Source organism: Heliangelus exortis, chromosome 2, assembly GCF_036169615.1.
Source record: "Heliangelus exortis chromosome 2, bHelExo1.hap1, whole genome shotgun sequence".
Lineage (NCBI taxonomy): Eukaryota > Metazoa > Chordata > Aves > Apodiformes > Trochilidae > Heliangelus > Heliangelus exortis.
Genome location: NC_092423.1, coordinates 81,670,593 through 81,692,952, shown reverse-complemented (window position 1 = coordinate 81,692,952; position 22,360 = coordinate 81,670,593). Strand labels below are relative to the sequence as shown.

The following is a 22,360-nucleotide window of genomic DNA, read 5'->3' as shown; positions in this document are numbered from 1 at the left end:
GTTCCAGAAAGTTAGCTTAGGGCTAGAAAAAGGAGCATCAGAAGAGGTACACAGCTTTACAGAAAAAACAAACATTGCAAGCACTGGAGTTGACACCTACAGTTAAATTCATCCATAATAGAGTACTGGGAACTGTCTGTGTTTCTGTTGACTACAGTAAATGTCTCACTATAGAATGTGACTCTTCAAAATCAAAGAACTAGGGGTAGAGAAAATGGCTGTAGAAAAATGTTTAAGTCAGGACTTGAAAAATATACTTTATTGCTGAGTACTCAAAGTAAAACTAATGAGAATAAGAGATGGTACTTTTCATATTTAGGATTCCAAAGATAATATTTTCTCCTTTTATTACAGTAACTTCTAATATGAGTTTATATTAATAAATATTTTAATTGTTGAGAGAATAATTACATCATTAAGTATAAATTTAATCTTTGATGGATCTGTATGATATTTGCCAGGTAAAGTAAATTCAGCACAATCAAAAATCCTGTTTGTTTCTTTGTGTACAAGGTGTTTAAAAAAAAATGAATATTAGCTTTTAAATAAAAGCTTCGATATTTTGTAGGGTTTAGTTACTGTGGAGGAAAGGAAGCTTAGTTCATTTTATTGAGTTGATCCACAAAACAGTAAAGGCAAGATTTTTTCCAAATAACTTTGGGCTGAGAAACAATGCACTAGGTGAGGGGTTAGATTTTAGATTAAATTAATAAAAAGCATTTTTAAAAATTATTTTTTCATAAGACATCAATATAATATAGGACATGAACTTTACACTCATAATTTTGGTCGTATCAAGTGGAGAAGCATAAGGTGATGCATCCTCTTCTAGCTAGTCCTGAAGTTTGGGAATTGGCTCTATTCGTAATCCTGACACCATCCTGTTGTACTACCTTGACTTGATTATTTTTCCTTCTGTGCCTGCCTTTCCACCTAATGTCCTTTATTGGAATTCCCTAGGCAATAAACATAGAAAGACTTTTGCAGTCTTTCTATAAAGTCTTCCACTCTAGCCCTCATTCTTCAATAAAAATATGAAAATTATGATCAATACTTTTATTTGTGGATAAAAAAAGACAGTTTGATAGTTGCTCCTCTTCTGAAATATTTTTATCATAAAGTGCATAGATCACAGCATTTTGGACTCATCATGCTTTTGCTCTCTCTTTTTTTGTTTTCTTGTTTTTAAAACCGCTAATAAACAAACATCATGTTGAAGTAATGTTATCTCTTCTCTTTTAGTTGACTACATCTGATGCATACAGTAGTCAGCAGCATTGGTATTTCTTGGTGTGGACTTTATGAACCCTAAGAATCATCAGTGTTTCTCAAAATCATCTTTGGATGATAATTTATTCTAATCTAACAGACTAATAATTGCTGACTTTTGCCTAGAAAAATAAAATTCACATGTTTTCTGAAGTTCTCCTAGTTAAAAAATCAAGGGTAAATAAAGGTCAGATACTGGCATATGAAACATGTTAATTATTATGTTTGTTCTAATATGGCATTTCTGGAAAAATCAGAACAACAGATAACATTCAAAGTATCATTCAAATTATTAAAAAATACAGTAATAAAAACATCTAAGAGTTTACTGAATTTTTATGAAAACTAAATTTAGATTATTTTAACCTGGAACTACATCTTTAGTTCCATTTCCTACAGAGAATGAAAACCATCTTTCCTGGGGAGAATTTCATACCATCAGTTATGCTTTTGAAGTAAGATAAATAGTGGGATCTTTATAACACCTCTGTGGATGAAAAGGCTTGTTGTCCTTCAGAATGACTTTCCCAAAGGGAAGGTTGCACAAAAACCACTAAGCAGCTGAATGAGCCTCTGCTGAAGATGAAAAGGCACATTACCTCTTTGTATAACATCTTGCTATGTAGTACTGTAACATTATTGACGTATTATGTTATGTGCTAATATTTATCAGAAAGGACTAGTCATCTTACCCAAGATTCTCTCATTCTTAGAATTCTGTTGTCCTCCAGTACTAGTGGAAAGGTCTTCTGGTACAGGCATAGGTTCATCTCCATCATCAGGGACATCACTAATTGGAGGACTTTCTTTTCCTAGTAGTGAAGAAAGTAGCATCAATGAGCCATCAAGGTAGCCTCATTTTCAAATAATACTGTAAGAGGAACAACAACCAAATACAATGAAAGAAAAAAATAAACATTACTAAAAGCATGACATTTTTAGGACCGAAACTTGCTGTCCTGGAGAGAAACTTCTTTTCAATACAGAATTATATTTGTGAAAAAGTATGCCTGGCCAGTGTGGCTTCCAAATTTATTGAAGTCTGGATACACAGTTATCAGTCTTAGCATTTTTGATATCTCTAACACATATGCAGGTATTTTTCATCTGCTGTGCTGAAAGATCCAGTTTAGCTAATGTAGACTGACAGACTACAGAAGTTTTCAAGTGGTCATCTACTGTAAAAACTCTTCTTTCCTTCACAAACAGTCCTTGAGAACACATTGGGATTTTCTTTAATGTCATAGCCAAGTCTAACCCACAGGTTTTCTGGCACCTTAACAGCACTACCCAAAAAATAAAATATTGTCCCCAACTAAAAATTCAACTACAGCTTCAGCAAGCTTCACCAATACCCACAGATCAAGATTCATCTGGTCATTGAGCCTACAAATAATTACGTGCCTGTAGCTCCTGGGACTTCCTAAACCACATACAATTAGTAGAGGTCAGCCAAAACATGACTTGAAGTGCTTTATGGGCTCTTATTTGTAAAAAGAAATCAAACCCCAGGACCTTGTTTATACAAGGTTTAGCAGAAGCAAACAGTCTGGTGCTTATGTGTATTATAAGTATTATGGAACTGTTACAGCACTGGATGCAATACAATAAGGAAAACAACTCTTGCTAAGCAGTCACCTCATTAATGTCCTGTCCACAGTACTACCCCTGTCTTGCAGAGCTTCTTTTAAAATGACTTCACATATCTGTAACAAAAGCATGCTTTGGAAACAGCTACCTTATTTTTCAAATTATCTGGTTTTTAAAATTATCTAAGTTTCAACTATGATCTAGGTTTCAACTATTACTAAAAGGCTGGTCTTTGCATTCATAGCAAAGAATGCAGTCGGGCCAGAGTTCAATTGGGTGCTCTTCACATAAAACTGCAGGCAGGGGACTTGAGGGTAACAAAAGAACAGTCATTGGCAAAGGGACCAACTAGATGAGTTTGTGAGGTCCCTCCTAACTCCAGCTTCTCTGAGGTATTTTTAAATAAGCAAAATCACACCCACAGGTCGTACATTTAAGAGCAAAGGTGGACAGCATAAATGGAATAGAAGGACTTTGAATTTTACAGCAGAGGAAAGTAAAAGCAGGAAGTTCATTAAAATAGTTTTTGCCATTCACCGTTTAGCTCCTGATTTAATTGTCCCAGTAGTTTTCCACACTTTTTTTATGGGAACTTCAAAAAATGATGGCAACTTTCCAATGAAGTCCCATCCTGACTGAGCTGATGTATCTCTTACAGATTGGATGCCTGGGTGAGGAGAGACAGCTGAAATGTTTCAGCTTTTTCAACACTTCTGCCTCCAACAAAACAAAAACAAAAAAACAGAAGTTTGCTTGGAGGGAAAGAGGCAGTCTGGTCAGAATCAGCTATCTTGACACAACATGTAGGTTAAGGAAATTTGTTAAAAAGTCATAGCAACCAAAAGCCAGCTACACCTTCCAAGGTTCAAATTGTGCTCCCGATTACAAAACCAGAAGTTGATTCTTTGACTTAATCTAGATTTAGAAGAACACTTACCCTAAAAATTTTAAGGCTTTTTTTTGCTAAAAAACAATATCAACACATAATATCAGACTTATGAGATAATGGATAACAAGAATATAAAAACTTTCTCAGTGTGTAAATAGGGTGTAAATAGGCATCCTACAATAGGCAGGCTGAGACAAATGCTTTGAAAATAAGCCAAAGCTGTCTTTTGAAATAGAAACCTGTTAGTAGAGCAGTACTCAGTAGATCACTGAACAGATATCAATCTTCTCTTGTTAATTTAATAGCCATTTGCCCAGGTGGCATGAATCAGACTAGCCTTATGAACTTGGTGGTCCAGAAGCTGGAGATCCAGTGCTCTTCCTTCTTTGCATGAGACTGCAGATAAGGAAACTTAGAAAACTTGGATTTAATGCCTCATTCCATATAATTTGATTTCTCCCTGTTACACATGCTCAAGAACACCCCTAATGCAAAAAGGCGGGCTAGTAATAGTGGACTGAAAATAGATATAATTGTTGGGCTCTGTCTTGGATTCCAGAGCATGATATTTGTATTTTGTGCCTTAACTGCATCTAAATTGTTATACTATAATATGTTCACTACTGCATGGTAATCTTACAGATATGCAATCTCACTAATGTCCTTTTGCCAATGAATTTCAAAATGGAAAAGGGATAAGGAATAGGAAATAGGAGGAAACAGCTTCCTATTTAATTTCTAACAGGCATGTTCAGAACAATTACAGGTTGAAGAGATGGAGCTATAAAAAAATAAAAACAACTTAGTGGAAAGTAGTGGAATAAATTAATAAAATGTCACAAAACAAAGTACCATAGGTTTATTCTATTCTGATTTTACATTTTTGCTCAAAAATAAAAAGCAAAGCATAAACAATGCAATCTAATCTTCGGGTGGGGGGGTTGTCCTTTTTTTCTATTTAATTTTTTTTAAAGAGCCACCTGAAATATCAAATGAAAAAGACAAGGGAGCTGTAGAGTTGGATTTCTGTTTCTTGCACTGCCACTGATTCATGATGCCATTGCTTAAGTCATAAATAGAGATAACTTCCACTGCAGGCTGTGTTTTTCATTCCCTCAGTCATCTTCAAGCTCTTAAAGGTGGTCTCAGATTTCCACTGTCATTTCTATATGAAAATTGTCATAGAAGTCCTTAACCTATCAATGGTGCCTGATAAGACCTTCAGCTTCTCTCTGCTTAAGTTTCCTCACCTCTGCCCTAGAAAGATGATAGAAGAGAGGAAGGGAATGAAGTGCCCAGCCCAGTAAGGTATCATACATCCTTTCTTTCAACCAAAATCTGTAGCCTGGTGTTTCTTTAGCATCTCTGTTCACTTTTGAGAGTCATTCAGTTCATGTCAGGATGGTGCTGAAGCTTCTACTATGGAAAAGAAAGCTAAGGGAAGTTTTCTTACAGAAATCTCATCCTCTATCCTTTCATAAACTAATGTTGGGTTTATTTAATGCAGAAGCTTGTTTCCTATGGAAACGCTAGAATCATGGGAGAAGTTAGGCAAGAAACGCAACATATGCATTTTTCTGGATAAGAGCCACAACACAATTCATGTCCCTTTTCATTAGTAGAACCTCAAACCTCTAGCAGTGAGAAGATATTTGCTCTGGGAGAGGAGCCAAGCTCTCAGGCAGGAGATACCAGCCCATGATAATATCATTTTCACCTTCCTAGGACCTAGCAAGAACATCAAATACAAAACTCTTCTTCCTTCTTTAGCAGAGGGCTGCACAGCCTGTTTGGTGCTTGGGGGATCTTTTTATGTTAGATGTGGAAACATTTGTACTATCTTTTTCATCTTCCTTAACTGTTAGGCCCTAGAGTTGAGAACAAGAAAAAACAGAAAAGAAAAAAAAAAGTAGGAAAAATACTGCTTGTTAAGTGAGATATTATCTGTGTTTTCTGACTCCCTCATATGGGTGCCGGATACCATTTGGTTATATGTATGTCAGCTCTCTCCTCATTTCAGAACTGCAACTGCTGGCCTCATGAAATATCACTTTCAGGAGAAAAATAAAAAGCGTGAACTCTGTGCTGGTCACACGGTATTTCAGTTCCTTTAGGAGCCAGCCATGCCTGGATTCCCAGAAGCAGGAATGCCTGTGTGCTCGCTCACATCAGTTTTATACTCTCTTGGCCCTGCTCACCACTGCCACACCTGAGTCAGCTACAGCTGCATAAGGCACATGGCTGCAAAGCACTGCTATTGAGCTGAGAAGACTGTTTCTAGAGACCTATTTTGTTTCTGGGTTAAAAAACAAAATCAAGCAAAAAACCGCAAAGAAACGCCCTAAACTACTTTTACTTTTTAATAAAACTGTTCTTTTTAAAACACAACCAAGTGTGCTAGTGAACCAAGTCACCTAATTCCATAGACTCAGAGACTAAGCTATATCTGACAGGCATTACTCACACAGTAATGGAGAAATAAATGTTTTTCAGCTGACAAGACAATCTCACACTCCTAAAACTGTGCAATAGTCTAACTAGTTCCCAATACATTGTAGGGCTCCCTGATCATGCAAAGAAGAATCCTAGAAGCATGTGGATCCCTAGGAGGACAAGGAGAAGGGAAAACTCTTTTCTGGATTCATCAGCCTATAAGAAAGAAGCAGGTAATAGGTAACATCCCTGTACCTTCAGATCCTTGACTTTTGAGGACTATTAAGAGCTTATGAAGAGCAAATATCAGTGGAACCTGACCTGACAAACTCCTGTTTCCAGAAGGCTGAATTCATAAACAGCTTAGATCATAAATGAAAGTAAATTGACAAGGTTGTGCTTTGGCCAGTTGGTCACAAATCCACTTAGTAACCTAATGTATGTCACAGCCTCTGCTCATAGAAAGTCCCAGGTGATTGGTGAAAGGAACAGCAGGAAGAGTGCAAAGCAAAATTTTTTTTTCTGTAATATTTATCTAGGTCTGCCTCTTGTTAAAGTTCCTAGACTGATACGTTTTGGGTTTTTTTGAGAACCTCATCTCATCACTGAAGAGTACTATTCTCATCAGCATGACTTGCTAGAGAAGCTAAAGGGCACAGAAAAGTGGTAGAGTGGTTCAAATCCTGGGAAAATTTGAGAGCTACAAATTATACACACAGATACCCATATATTATGTAAATATTTCAAACATTTAAGCCAGCAAAGTTTCTCACAAATATTCCTTCTCAAGGGGAGAAGCAGACTATAAAGAAGGCAAAGTATAGGACCTTCTAATCCATTCCCTGACACAAAGCAGCATCTCCCAGCCTAGTCCTCCCTACATCAAAAGAAAGCAAAAAGCAAAAAAAAAAAAAAAAAAAAAAAAAAAAAAGCAATAACCTATAATAGGTAGCAAGTGCAGAGCTCAAATGATCACTGTTGTAAAAAACTACTGTAAAGGTTAGGGGTAGGTATCCAGGGAAGGCTGTGCTGCTGCAGAGGAAGAGGAGGTCAGTGTTCTTGCTCCCTCACACAAAGAGGGAAGGGTTTATGCAGCAAGCAAAGGGCTCAGATCACAGCACTGCTCACCACTTCAAGCAGATCCATGATGCTTTACCAGCATAAGGATTTAAAACTACTTTTTCCGCAAAGGCCACACATGCTCCAAACACAGCATGTGCAGGGCAGGTTTCATTTCACTTACAAATTGTTTCAGCATGCAACAAAACACTAATGCGTAAGTATAACCAGTTACAACTTTAAAATTTTTAGCTGAGGAGGGGAGCACATAACGCCTTCACAAAGCTGACTAGGAACAACTTCCTGATACTACACGTAACTGAAAATCTTCTTTTAGCATGAAGAATTATTATATTGTTCTTACAGATGGAAAAAGTCTTAGACTTTCGATTTTCAGATGACACCACAAGCTCTTAATTCCAGTTTTTGAGAAAACATTTTTAGAAAGGAGGAAGAAAAAGAAAACAAAAAAAAAAAAAGAAAAAAGGAAAGAACATTGTGTTCCTATGTTTCAGGAAAACCCGGTCACCTAGTCACCCACACTGGACCCAGGACTTTCATATTCTCCTACATCTGGCCTCCAGGTCCTGAGCCAGCTTTGCCCCAGAGCTGCTGCTTACAGCTGAACCACATGCCCAGGTATCTGCCCAGAGCTCCCTCTGTGATGGGGCTGCTGGGCTTCAGGGGGAACACTAAAAGTGAAACCTGAAAGCCACTGAAAACCACTGCAGCTGCCAACGGATTAGGGTAACTAGGAAAGATACTAACTTGTTCTTTTTCAGCTGCTGAGGAAGAACAGTATGAATATGTATTACATTGCTAAGCCAGTTGTTAAAGGAACCAGCTGCCAAGGAAGTTAAGAATATAGCCTTCCAGAGGAATATCAATATGGGGTAAAAGTGCAAAATACTATCCATGCCACTATAGGGCAATTTTTAGAAATGTAACTTCTCTGCTGTTAAAAATTTTTTTTAAAAATCATCTCAGACAAAACCAGTTACAAGTGTAAAGAATCGTCAATATGAGCTTACTTTTTTATCTCTTTTTTTTTTTTTTTCTTTTAAAACCTACTTGGAAGCAAAACTGAATGCTCTGGATGAAGTCAAACAACCCTATGTAGTAAATACAATTGGCTTTTAACTAGTATTTGCCCCCTCTCACTTGCTGAACTTTTTTTTATTCTACATTTATTTTGTAGCAATCAGAATTCTGCTCCCAAAAGAAAGTGTAACTGTGCACTTGACCATGCTTCAGGAATATGCTACCACAGGGTTAGTGCAAAATTACACCTATGCTTCTATATTTCCTTGACTTTTTGATTTACCCAGTTTCTTTTAAAAAATCCATGCACTCTTGGGTTTGATGATCATTTTTTGATCATTTGATCATTGATACCATTAATTATAACTCAATTCCCACTATGGTTTTAAAAAATTTCTGAGGCAATTTTATTTAGAACAAGAACAAAACACTATACTATGCTAGAAAGATGATTTAGTATTTTCTTTGCAGAAGCAATTGTCAGGGACCTCACCTGAAACCTGGGACATATCTTGAACCTCATCTGTTTCCATTTTCCTCAAGATATCTGGAAGAGAGGAAGAGCCTTAAGTTAATGCAAAATAACACGCACATACACACACAGAAAAAGGAAAACAAAAAAACAAACAAAAAAACCCCCACAAAACAAGTGTAAACCCACACATGCAGAGAAGGAGAAAGAAGGGGAAAGGAAATAAAAAAAACCTTTGCTATTTAACTATGAGATTATCTGGGAAGAATAATGTATTTTTCTCTTTATTTCCTCCCTGCATACTTGCTGGAGTATCAGACTGGCACAGACCTTGATCCTTTTAAAAACAGCATTACAAAGATTTATAAAAATATCATTACAAGCACAGGAGGACCAAATTTGTTATTTATTGTTAATTTCCTACTGCATAATAACCCAAAATGCAAACTGACTGCAACAAAATTAAGCAGAAAATTAAATGGCCCTGGGTCATTGTAGGCACAGAATTCATTCTCTTGGTTGATCCATAGTTATGTTCTTTCTAATTTACTGAGCATGCATCGATGAACCTTGAGTCAGCTTGGTGACACGCGTACAATCAGCAATCAAAAAACGAAGCAATTTGCTGAAGAATGTCTCATTTACCCAGGCAGGGCTGCATATCTGAGCAGCCACCGCCACTACCTCCATTAATAATGAATACACCTCCAGCCACAGCAGATGGGCAGAGCAGAGGCTCCGGGCTTCGGCCCCTGGCTCGCCCGGGACTTCTTCCCTCAGACCGCAGCAGCCCAGAGCTGCGTGGGGGGAGAAGTCCAGCTCCCGAAAATAACCAAACGAGCCCAGGAGGGAAAGGGAACCTGTGCCTTCCTGTTTTGCTGACAGATGGCTGGCTCCACGGCACGGCGAGCGATACCGGGAAGCTCCAGCCCTCTGCTTGCAACACACCATCTTCCGAGGAGACCATGACCACAAGCACCGGGGAGAAGCGTGCGGAGGGTTCAGTGGGGTAGAAACAACAGAATTCAGGTTTTCAGTCAGAAAGGGACGCTGCAGGTCCCAGGGCTCAAGTGCTGGCTGCGGACAGCTGGTGGCCCCTTCGATTATAGATGTGATGCTGGAGTAGGGAGTCCCAGCACAACCTGGTCCCCACCTGGCCTGAGCGGCTGAAGGAGCCTCAGGTGGGGAGGGGACAGGAGCCTACAAGCTTTTTGTTCAACCGCGGTTTGCCAGGTCAGGCCTTTAGGTAGTTTGCTGCTTTTGCATTCTACCAAGAGGAGGAGCAGGCTCTTTGCTGTTCCTTATAACTGAGTTATCTTCCCCATCAGCCCTGTTTCCTGGAATTAAAGATGCATTTTCTTGAGGGCTGGAAGCAGAGGAGGATGTGGCTTGAATGACTACAGAAGGATTAAAACCATATCCTCACCTTTCTAGCCCAGCTTCCATAATCTCTTTTTTTTCCCCAAAAAAAACTTTGGCCTTGCTACCCAACAAGCTTCAGTAGAAAAGTGTAATAGATGTGACCATATTTGTTCATTTTGTAAGCTTTATGGTCTCCTCACTTGCTTCTGCATGTTGTCAGTACATCTGAGATGCCATATACTGCTGCTCCCCCTTGTAAAAGATGACTTCCTTCACCAGGTCCATGCCACCCTTGCAAACATAGAGCATGTGGACTGCAGGACTGCCAACAGATAGGTTGGGCAACAGACTTTGGTCCATGCAGTTTGCAGCTGCCCACTGCACATGTACCATAGCCCTGCTTTATAACCAACAAAGCTCTGTCTTGCTTTACTTTGCTCTTAAACTTTAATTCCAGTCAAGCAATTTGTTTAATGCCTATATATAATTCTGAGAAATGATAACAGCCATGCAAAATGCAAAAAGCCACCTACCACTCAACAATTTGCATCAGTTCCTATGGGACTGAAGAGCTTTCACTAGGCCTATTTTAAATTAAATAGTCAGTGGGAAATGCAGCTTCTCTGGCAGGAGGGAAAACCCTATAATGGCAGCCTGCTCAGTTACTGGAAACAGGATGTATTTACGGCAGGTGGTATGGTACAAGTTCTAGATATAGTCCCTTATTTCTCCTGCAAGCATGACTGAACACAAAGGAAGAAAAGAGAAGAAAAGCCTGGACATCTGCTACTGTCTTCAAGGGTCACCTGGCTACTGTTAGTCAGTTGACTACTACACATTTCCCACACAGTACAACGAACTCCAACCAAGCAAAGAAAAAAACCTGAAAGAATACCAGGCAGAAGGGAGCCACACTCACGAAGGGCACTTTTTTCCAATGGCACCTAACTTCTCCCTAATGCTCAGGCTTCAGCAGGATTGGGAGGCACAAGGGAGAGAATTTCTTCTAGTTTCACAGACCTGAATTCACCTGCCTTTGGCTTAATGAGCCTTACATCCAGCATTCTGCACCTCAAGTAGCACACTTCTCAGCTGTGCTCCTTCCTGCCTCTTCTGTCATCAGGCAGAATTCAGTTTGAAAGCACTTCCCCATTCTTAAATAGAGAGGTAAACTAGAGTACAGATTGTTCAATTTTTTTTTAAGTAGAGGTAAACTGGAGTACAGTTTGGTTTATTTTTTTTTTTTTTAGTGGAATACTCCTGGGCTTGCTTGCTGTGAGGTTGGATGACTGCCTGTCCTGAAACAGATACCCTCAGCTCTCAAAGAGATGACATCAGGATTTATCCTGAATTAGGTGTTTTCAGAACTTTCTGCAGAGGACATCCATTTCCCAGGGACAAAACATGTAGGGAAAATAGAGCTGGTGGAAAAGTGATGAGGAAAAGATTGTTTTCCTCTAACGATTACTTAGAACAATTTAGTATGGTTCCTAAGTATAGATTAAGATCCCTAAGCATTAAGCAAAAAGAACTTTAAAAAAATCCTAAAAGGTGCTTTGAAACCCTCACAGTTGAAAAGTGTACTTTGACATTATAGTATCCTGTGGTATCTGCTAAGTATTAATGAAATCCCAGCTAAATTCAGCTTAGGCTCTGTATCAGCAAAGAATACATGACAGGACACCTGTCCCAGTTCTGCAATGGGAGTCCCAGCAGTCTGTAGGGTTTGGCTCTGCCACTGTTGAAGGGTTTGGACCTGGGCATTATGTACCCTGGGTTAAAATTTAAGTGTTAAGAGTAGAATTTATCTCATTGACTTTGGCAGGGTAAATCTATGGATAGGAAACTATGCCTGGTTTGTCTTCCCTTTCCTTCTCTGCCCTAGAATTAGTAGAAACATTGTCTCTGACCTCTCAGAAAGCAAGACAGCCCTATGCATGATTACCAGGATTTGCACTAAAGTACCTACTTCATATCAACCTGTAAACTAATAGATCTTTAGAAAGATTTATCTGAAAGAACACCAGTTGAGAAATGTTTATGACATGAGATGCTAAATAACTCTTCATTTTTGCAAATAAAACAAAGAATTGTTTTGCAACTTTTCATTGTAAGTTGTGTCTCCAGAAGCAAATTTATCACTGGCATGAGAAGCATGTATGACCTCACTGTCTTCAATGCAGTCACATTTATTTAGGCTAGCAGCTAATGTAGGAGCCTGAAGTTAGAAATCAAAAGCTGGGTGGCCAGATGACCAAAGCAATCTTACTCTCAAATGCTGAAAGTGCATAGCCCTCATTTGTATCAGGAAAGAGTTCAGAACCTAGGTGATAACAGATATTTGTTCCATTTAGTAATCCAAATAGCTTCAAAGACTGGTCCCTTACTGAAAGAGCTACAAAGCTCCCTTCAAAATAGATAAAACTGTTTCTTCAAGCCTTTTCAGATTAACCTGTGTATTTTCCTCTTCATACTCCAAATACCAAATTCATAGGTAAAGCTACCATAATGCATTGGAAAAAGAATAAAATGTTGAAATCTTATGCAAATGAATGAACAACACACAAAAAACTTGAAAGGCTATGCTGGTTTTTTATTTTTTTTTTTTTTTAATAAGGAAGCCCATAAATTCCACACTCACAGAAAAATGTTAAATTTAATTTAGTCAGCCTTTGTCCAGGTTACCATCTTGATCTCAAAGAAAATGTACAAGTTGCCAATTTCTCTCCTTGCAACTCTGTCTGCAATATAACTTGTGCTATGTTTTAAGAATATATTAAAACACACCCTCTGAATCACTGAGGCACTGCTCCATTTATACCTGGTGTCAACTACAACCATAAATGGATTTGGGACCTTTTAGGATTCCGAGGGTAAATCTGAAGAAGTCATTGCAAAGTCAATTTTTTCTAATCTTCCAGGATACAATAAATTAATTGTTTGCAAGTCTTGGCTTATTATTTCATCTCCTGTTTTAAAGTGCAAATTCAAAGCTAGCCCTCCCTGTCAAAAAGCTGAATGCTTAGGATTTAGGTAAAGTTTTATCAGCTCATACAAGAGTGCAGGCATGAGACACCTTCTACAAACCCTGTTCTCTTAGGGTATTAAATGATCACAAGATCGGGCCATTGATATAATTCAATGCATTGACCTAATCCAATGCCAAAGACTTATTTTCCTTTCTTTTTTGTTTCCCAAGCTACATCTGTACTCAACTCTCTGGGACACCATGTCCTTTATGTTCAGCACATCACTTATGGTATGGAAATGAAATCACAAATTTTGACATCTGTGGAGCCACTTTGGATTTACACCAGCACACCTAATCTAAGATCTGTCTTTCCATTTACAGATAGCTGTACTTCTGGTGCTGCAAGGAGTCTACAAATATACACCACGTCCAGCTGCACGTTTCCTCACTGCTTGTAGGTGTAGTCTTGGTGAGCAGACAGGAAGGGCCCTGAAGGCCCACCTCAGTCTTGAGTGCATCCTGTGGGGGCAGGTACACCTTTCCACAAAACCTCAGAGCCAAAAATAGGAGTGCTCACAAAGTCTGGAGGAAAGGAGAAGAAACCTTCTACAAGGGGCCTGATGTTCTGAAGGTGTCTTTGCAAATACAAAAAGAGAGGGGAACCTGTGCTCCTCAGCGGCCGCCGCAGCTCTGGGTTAAGTATGATAGTACGAAGAAGCAAAGAGGCAAACCCCAGCCTTGCTTCCACAGCCACTGCAGGGAAAGGGCTGATTACTCAACCCCCTGTTTGTGCAAGCAGCCCCACGGCAGGAAAAGGGAATGATCACACAGGTCCTTGGAGCAGCTGTCCCTGTCGGAGTGCTCCTGCCTGACCACATTTTGTCCCCGTGGTCTTTGGCATGTCTCATTGCCTCCTCATCACATAGGCTGCAGCTTTAGCAAACTAAAAATGCAAACTAACAGCCAGAAACATTGAAAAAAAAATAAAATAGCAAAGCTCCTAAAATTGGTCCTAGGTGCAGCCACCCATGACGTATAAAGATATGTTTAAAATAAGTAAATTAATAAAGCAAAACCGGGCTGCAGCCTGGAAAACACAGTACTTTTGAACCTCTGTAGCTCTTAATATACTGACAGGAGAACTTGCCCATTAACAACAGATTAAGAGTGATATGTATCACCATGCATGTGTCATCCATCTTTTTTTTTTTCTTTTTTTTTTTTTTTTCTTAAGTTGGCAGTTGCATTTACCTGCAGAATGATAATACAGCTGCATTTCTAATCGCAACAAAGAGCCGAGCCTCAGCCTAGCAGACCCATGCCTCTTGCTGGAGTGGATGAGTTTGACCAACAACCAAGAGAGGAAATGAATAAAGGTAACTATGTAGAAGTATTTCACACTGCGTTTTCTGTTGAACAAAAGACTTTCATTTTTTTTTTTTTTAAATACACTTTGAACTCCACACATGAATATAAGACAACAGGAAGGCTGCTAAATGTGGGTAAAAGTTAGTATGTATTTCACGAGTGGAAATACTAGTAGAAAATTGTTAGAATCCTACATACTAGATTTAATTAAAAGCGTCCAATATCTCAGCAAGCAGCTGATAATTAGCTTTATTATTGTAATTTAATATGCTAGACTTCACAATCTCTGTGAATGACTCTACTTTAGAACCATTTTAATTCTATTTTTAATTTCCGCCTCATCACACTGTTCAATGTAAATAATAACTACAAAGATGAGGGGTGGTCCTTTCTGCAAACCAAAAACTGAGAGTCATAATAAGCAATTCAGTGTCTTTCCAATTCTGCTTAAGAAAAAAATAACCTTCCAGGTCTTTTAAAGGAATGTATTAAAGCAGAAGAAAAAAACCCTATGTGGATCAATTTCCCCCTACACTAATTCCATATTCAGCATTTTCTACAAAGTCTAGGGAGATGTTTAGTTTATTCAGTCTTTTCTCTATTCCTGCCTAGTGCAAATTCTGGTTAACTACACAAATTGACAATACAATTATGAGCACACAGTCAAATTTCAATGGAAAGCTCCTGTCTGCAAAATGAAGGAAGCACTGTAATTCAAGGCACAAGATTAAGAAAGGAGATCTGCTAACAGTGCAGATGTGAAACATTTGTATGTCTGGCACATGTAAAATTAATTTCCGTGTTAGTGAACAATTGTTAGGGTGTAAAAAAAGTTGTCTCAAAGAACCTACATGATTCTCAGTTCTTTGGGAATTCTTTGTCAAAGCACGGGCAAATGATAAAAAGTGCATCTTGTATGCTCATCTGCGCTTCCCAGATGCACCCCTCTTGGCATTCTACTGTTTGTAGATGTATTCATGTAACAATTCGTTGTTAAAGGCAATAATAAAAAATGTGTTCTTGTGTTGACTTTGTGTGCAAATTGCTGGACTTGAAATCATTGCAAGTATGAAAAGGGCTCTTCCTTCAAGTTTTTGAATCGCAAGCAGAGTCACTATAAATTGCTTTCACAACGTGAGAAAAATATGAAGGTAATTTTCCTAATTAAGGCCACATTTTATTAACTCATTAAACTCTGTCACCTTCATTCACTAAAAATCAAGCAGAAAAGTGGAATAAATTCACCGTGGCAGAGAAAATGCACATATTTCTATCATATAAATAAACTGAATAAAAAAAGGTGAGGTCTGTAAATTAAGGCACTCAATCTAAGAACACAGCACATTCTCAAGTGGCCAAATTGAGCTCTTGGATATTCTTCCAGAACTTCTAAAGAGAAGGCAAGCAGGAGATGCAAAACTGGATTTTTTTGTTTCCATCAATATATATGATTTTAAAAGCATAGGATGTCCTTAGTATAGGATATCTAAATATGCAATTTAGAAAACATAAAAGGATCCTTTTATCAACCTGGAATTGTTATTGACAAGTGTTCCCAACAATATATCGGTAGCCAATTTGTACAAATTACAGGAGGTTTCAGTAACTGCTCCATGATCACAGAATTGCTTCCTAATTTTCCTTCGAACTGTTGAAGCTGTTATGGATTATTAAAGGACATTATCAGCCTGAATAAGCATATTAGAAATTTGTGTGATTTTTTTCCCCTAAATAAACCTAAAACTAACTCTTAACATTACAATAATTTAAATGAATTACCAAGGTCCTCCTCACTACATGTTTCAGTTAACTCACTCTGCTTTCACTAATATTTTGGACCAAATTTACTATGACAATTCCAGCTTAATATTGCAACTGCTCTACTGTTCTCAGTGAATTTACACAAGCAAAAAAATGAAGCAATGCAGTGGGGAATAAGATCTATCTTACAGAGCAAATTTCTCTTTAACTGAGAAAGCTAGAGCAACTGGGTTCAGAAGAAATATAAATCTTACACATGAAATACCCTTCAAAATAAGCTACAGAAGTGGACAGTTCCCATTGCTTTAAAAATATGAAAATTTCTATGTGACTGCTCTTCAAAAACTGTTTGAATGGCCTTCCGAGGCATTTATATGGGAAGCATTAGTGTGCCATGCATGTCCCAAACCTGCACTGTGCTATCCCTATGAATTTACAATGGTACAAATAAGGCTAAGCACAGGCTTGGCTTTAAATATATCTTTTGAGGACTAGGACCTACGTTTGCCATCACCACACCATGTTAGTAGTGACCTGTTCAGTGCAAAAAAACCCTGCAATCTCTTCTTGTTCACCAGTTTAAAAGCATGGGGGAAGAGAAGGGTGAGGCAGAAGGTTTGGGGCTTAATAAAAATGCATCACAACATACTCTTGGGGTCCTACACGATTTTGTTTAAATTTAAGGAGCAAACAAAACTCTTGCTGACTCCAAATTTTAGTTATGTTTATGAGAATATTAGGGACATAGGAACAACAAAACACCTAGAAAACAGGGAGTTTCCCAGCCAGGATAGCCACTAGGGAGATAAAACTCCTGTAGGTACGTTGGATGAGTGGAAAGTATTTAAAAGTAGCCTCCTGCTTAAAAATTGCCACAAAGCTGACAAGACCCACACTGCCTCTCATGCCTCAGATGGAGTTCACTCTCATCTCTAAATGCTGTTCCCCGCCAGAGGGGGATTACAGAAAAAATACCATTGAGTAATAGGTCTTTCCTCTTTTGACTCTTGCATTGAGTTGCAAGCTTTTAAAAATGCTTCCCAAATAATCATAGTCCCAGAAAAACTGATGAGAGCCCCTGCCTTCCAGTGCTCAAAAGACATAATGAAGTCCCAGTACTCTCCTGAATGTATCTAGCAACTGCATTTAATCCAATGGCATTTGTCCCACAGCATGGCCTCATCCCTTCCCTTTTCTGTGGTTTTTTTTTTTTTTTGGGGGGGTTAGGATTCTGGGAGGAAAAAAGAATTTCTAAACTTCTATTTCTGTAATTTTTTACTTCCTAGAAAATGGCATTTGTTGCTTTAGAGGGGAATTCCAGGGGAGTCCACTACAGTGCCAGCAGTGCATCTCACCTTATGTTTGTAAGGATGACAACTTTTTCCAAAGATCCCACTGTTGCTACACTACTTTTTACTATGTTTTCTTTGGTCTAATTCTATTACCTTTAATAATAGCAGAAAATAATGACTGGTCAAAATGTAATCAAGTACATATGTGAATCTTGACTGAAAAGTAATAAAATTCACTATGGACCCAGTTCTTCTTGCATGTAAAAAAGGAGGGGGGGAAGGTGGGGGGGGGAAATCCCACAAGTCTTCAGTGGAAGTTTTTCCTGACAAAGAGCCACACAATTAGGCTGTGATCCATGACTTTTGATATCCTCTGGACTTTTTGAGAAAATGTTGCCAAAAATGGTCTTTCAGAACAGCATACATTTCATTATGCCCTTGTTTTCCCTTGCTGAAATACAGACCAGACCCATTTCCTTGTTTTCTGCAAGATTGTGGCATTAGTATAAGAAATATCTAAGCTCAAATAAAATGTGTCTGGAAATGTTTTTGGCTTATTTTTGGAGTTATCCAATTTTAATGATGAGAAACTAATTTTGCATTGTTGTAAAACTCTGTAGATTGATTCTCCGCTTACATTTCTGCATTGCTATGCAGTGGAAGGGGCAAGCAGACCATGGTTTTGGTATTAAGGTCCACAAGGGAAAGGAAAACTGCTACAGTAACACTGAGATGGAGACTATTGCATTTTTTATTGTACACTGCAAGTAACACGAATGACAAAGGTGTCATTCATGCTTATATGAGGAAACATAGCACCAGAGCATTCCAGAAGTGAGCACTGGAAACTGGGAGCCGAGGTGGAATGTCATAGGTGTTTATAACAAACTTGTTCCTCTGCTTCAACTCCTGAGTCTGTGAGCTACTAAAAATACATCAGCTCCCTTTACAGACTTGGAGTTAGGTAGCCATCCTGAGAAATACTCATCTGGGACAAAAGATGCACACAGAAACAGTGTCTAAGCTTCTCTGGTTACTGGGAACATGAAGGTCCAAGAGAGAAGAGTCCTCTGCCCTGGCTGCTTATCACTACATTGGGGCAGAGAGATTAGTGATCTCTGTTTAAGTACTGGGATCCACCAGTCCTTCCTGACCAAGTTAGGACAGTCACTAAAAATTCCACATTATGCCTCTGCCTTCCTGTCACTTCCCCTGGAAGTCATACACAAGGGGTAGATGACTCTTGCAGGTTGAATTAGGTTTGAAATCCAGGCTCCTGAGGATGTCCAGTATTGGACTTCTATTGACTTCAGTCTGGTTGGTATTCTCAATTGGTGGATAAAGCTGCCTTCCCCTGGTATTTTTTGTCTTAAATTCACTTTTTTGTTAGGGATATAATTTCTCTTTCTCTCTCTCTCTCTCTCTCTCTCTTTCTTTCTTTCTTATGCTTGCAGTATATCAAGTTCTGAGTTTAAACTACACAAAACAAATAAATAAATAAATAAGAAACAACAAAAAAACAAACCAAAACAATAGGAAAAAAAGGAGAACATGGAAGGTTGGAAGATAGTCCAGGATAATACGAACATGAGCTAAGGAAAGTGAAGTCTTTTGGACACTTTCTCCACACAGTTCTGCTAAGGACAGCTGTCATTATAAGAATTGGTGTTGCATTTTGTCTACACCTGAGATTCATATGTCCATATGCAGCAGTTTCAAAAGGTTTGATAAAGCAATACAGCATATGGACATCAAATTCAACTAGGTAGAGTTTTTCTGTAGATTGAGGTATCATGGGGAAAGGGAAATCTATGCAGTATATCTTGTATTTTTAAATTCAGTTTAAAACCAAATATTTATGAGTTAAAATCAAAGCAGAGCATGTAAGTATTAGAAAGAAGCTTCTGAATGTGAGTGGTGACATCTTTTGGAAAAGTGACATAATATAAACTATTGTATGCTACGGTTATATTAGAAGAGGAACGCTGGATGCTTTCATGGTAATATGCACAAATTCATTCTCTTTTTTTTTTTTTTTTACTTAAAATTTCCCTGATTAGAAAAGAGAAAGAAAAATAAACAAAGTTAACTAAAGGCAAAAACTTGGCTTGGAAAATTCAGAAGCAACTACATTTTCATATAAGGAAGCCATCCTTTCTTTAATTTTTCTATTTTACTAAGACTCTGAGCACCTTAAACTATGCAATTCACTGGCAAGGCGAGAGAGGAGTGCTGCAAGCCACTCAGAATGTGCCCCTGCTTAGTTGATTCAGATAAAGTCTTTCCAAACACTTGAAGAAATTTTATTACTTATTTCCAAATGTAGTATATTAATATGCTTTTTCTTTACATTTCAGTGATCATTTCTAATGTTTAATAGTCATACTACATGGTACTCCAGTATGGACGTGAGTTACAATTGATGTGAGCAGTCAACTGACGCTAACAGAGTGCATCTTTTAAAAGATTTGGCCCTGACAATGCATTACAGCTTCCAATTTTAAAACTGCACCATTAAAGTCTAGCAAATGGGTTGAATGCATGAAATGTAATCAGGACTAGATACCTGGCTTATTTCTTTTTTCTTTTTTTTTTTTTTTAATTTTTTTGATAGCTGGACAGTAAAGGCATATGGATATAACCTTGGTAGTAGCATCTCTGTATTGAAAAGAAAAATACCTAGTAAGGAAACTCTCATTCTAACTTCTGATCCTCACACGAAGTCATTTGACAACACTGCTTGCACTTATATGTGTAAGCAAACTCAGCACAAGGAAAAAAAAAAAAAAGAAGAAAAAAATAAAAAAGAAAGAAAAGGGAGAGAAATCAATAAAAAAAAAAAAGTAGGAAAACATTATATTCCTCCATAATAATTTATATGTCTTAAACCAGTAGATACAATGGTCTTAAAAATTTTGCATTCCTCAAAACATCACTTTTTTGAGATAATTTGCAATCATAAACTACTTTTTTTTTTTTTTTTTTTCTGATACACTACTAACTTTTAACAGTTTTGGAATCAGAATGCTTTTCACGATGTCTGCCAGCTTTACCATACCTTTTAGACCAAGGTAGAAGTAATCCAAGAAGTAATCAGCTTTCTTGAAGCCCAAAATTAAAACCTTCCTTAGAATCAACTGCTGCAGTGGGAAGTCTTTTCTTCACACACACAGTTTCTAACTACAGGCATCTTCTTTAATACCGACCACAGAGCGAAACTGTCGCTTCACAGAGAGGGTAACTGCGGAGCAGGGTGAAAGAAAACCTCCAGCTGTGTGACAGGCTGTATCGCAAGGAGGAAAACTTCTGGTGACACCGCTACTGGGAAGTCAGCAACTTCTCCTCTAACGCCGTTCCCCTCAAGCGCGCAAGGAAATTTACAAGTTAACAAAGCTAATTTTACAAGTTCTTAGCGGCTTTGACAACCTCCGCACCTGCCTCCCCTCCGCACATCACAGCCTCAAGCAGTTTGAACTCGGGCTTTGAACGAACCGAAGTGCTGTGCCTGACCGGAGGAGGCGAAAAGAGACCGCTCCGCACCCACTCCTGCGCGGGGGCAGCGCTTCCACAGCCCCGCCGCTTCCCTCCCCCTTGGAATCAATGAACACCCCTCCTCGGCCAGCTCCTGGTGGCTGCTGTTCATCTCTGAAATTTTAACCAAGAGTTCCAAAACGCCTGGATCACACCCGAACTGCGGCGCAGTATTTCCAAATTTAAAATCAGGGGGGGGAAAAAAATAATTAAAAATAGCAGGTGGGACGGGGGTGAGGTGAAGGATGGGATGGGATGGGATGGGATGGGATGGGATGGGATGGGATGGGATGGGATGGGATGGGATGGGAGGACCTGCCTGTTGGGCTCAGCAATCTCCCACTTTAGGCTCCCGTCAACTTCTCCCCAGCAGCGCCGGCTCCGCACGGCCCCTCCTCACCCCCCGCACCGCAACCGCTCGGGGCTAATACCCCCCGCTCGCCCTCGGGGGCTGGGGCCGGTGCCCACCCGGGACCCCCCGCCCCGCGGTACCTGCTAAGACGGGGCGGGGGCCGGGGCCGGGGCCGGAGCCGGGGCCGGGGCGGGCGGCAGCTGTGTCGGCGCGGCTCGGAGCCGCTCCATGTGCCGGCGCTGCCCCGCGGGCGGTGGCTCCGCGCCCGGTCCCTCCCCCGCCGCTTCCCCCCGCCCGCCCTCCGCCCTTCGCGGCCGCAACGCTCCGCACCCGCGCACGCTGGCGCCCCCCGCGGAGGGGTTTTACCGGGGCGCTCCGCCGGCTGAGCAGAGCTTGAGGCGCTAGAGAGGGGCTGGGGGTCTCCCAGCGTGGGGTGACGGCGGTATGGCGGGGTGCCACATGCCGCCGGCTGCAAACATCCACCTGTAACACCACGAAGGTGAGGGGGGAAGGGGTCAGGTCACCCTTCTTGATCTCAGCACGGTCGCTCGCATCCCATGCAAGACGTGTCCCAGGCTTTCCAAGACCTTGAGTTGAACACTGCAGGATTAGAAGTTAGGTAAATGACTTGAAATCAGTGTCAGAGCCAGTCACTCACATCCACACCTCCGGCTTCAGGGCAGAACGAACGGTGAACCTGATGGAAATGGCTCGTATGCTGAAGAATTAAGTGCACACACGTTCTGTGGAGGACCAGGATCTCTTTTTTGCTGTGCTTCAGTTCCTCGTCTGCAAAATGAGGATAACAAGAGTTCCTTTCTCACATCCTATCTTTATTTGTGCTCTCATAATACAAAAAAATTTGGGCGTAACTTTATGTGTGTGGGTAATCTCGTTGACTTAAAAGGAGAAATTCAGAGATGCAAAGTAAAGCACACATGTAAGCATTGGAAAGATCAGGCTTTGTAAC

General features: G+C 39.6%; 1 protein-coding gene across 11 annotated transcripts in view; it reads right to left on the bottom strand.

The window, feature by feature from the left end:
• The window catches only part of IKZF1 (IKAROS family zinc finger 1), a 66,752-nt gene extending 45,115 nt beyond the window's left edge, over positions 1-21,637 (bottom strand). For 2 of the 11 annotated variants that reach the window (XM_071736729.1, XM_071736731.1), the window contains exons 1-3: positions 20,566-21,285; positions 8,775-8,828; positions 1,962-2,081 (exon numbers count right to left, since the gene is read on the bottom strand). In XM_071736729.1, coding sequence (XP_071592830.1) covers positions 1,962-2,081; positions 8,775-8,814 — 160 coding nt within the window. In that variant the 5' untranslated portion in view covers positions 8,815-8,828; positions 20,566-21,285. Of the gene's footprint in view, positions 1-1,961; positions 2,082-8,774; positions 8,829-20,565; positions 21,299-21,353 lie in introns of those variants that run through there. The other 9 variants (XM_071736727.1, XM_071736730.1, XM_071736733.1 and 6 more) reach the window with 7 other exon arrangements.
• Positions 21,638-22,360: the final 723 nt, after the last annotated feature.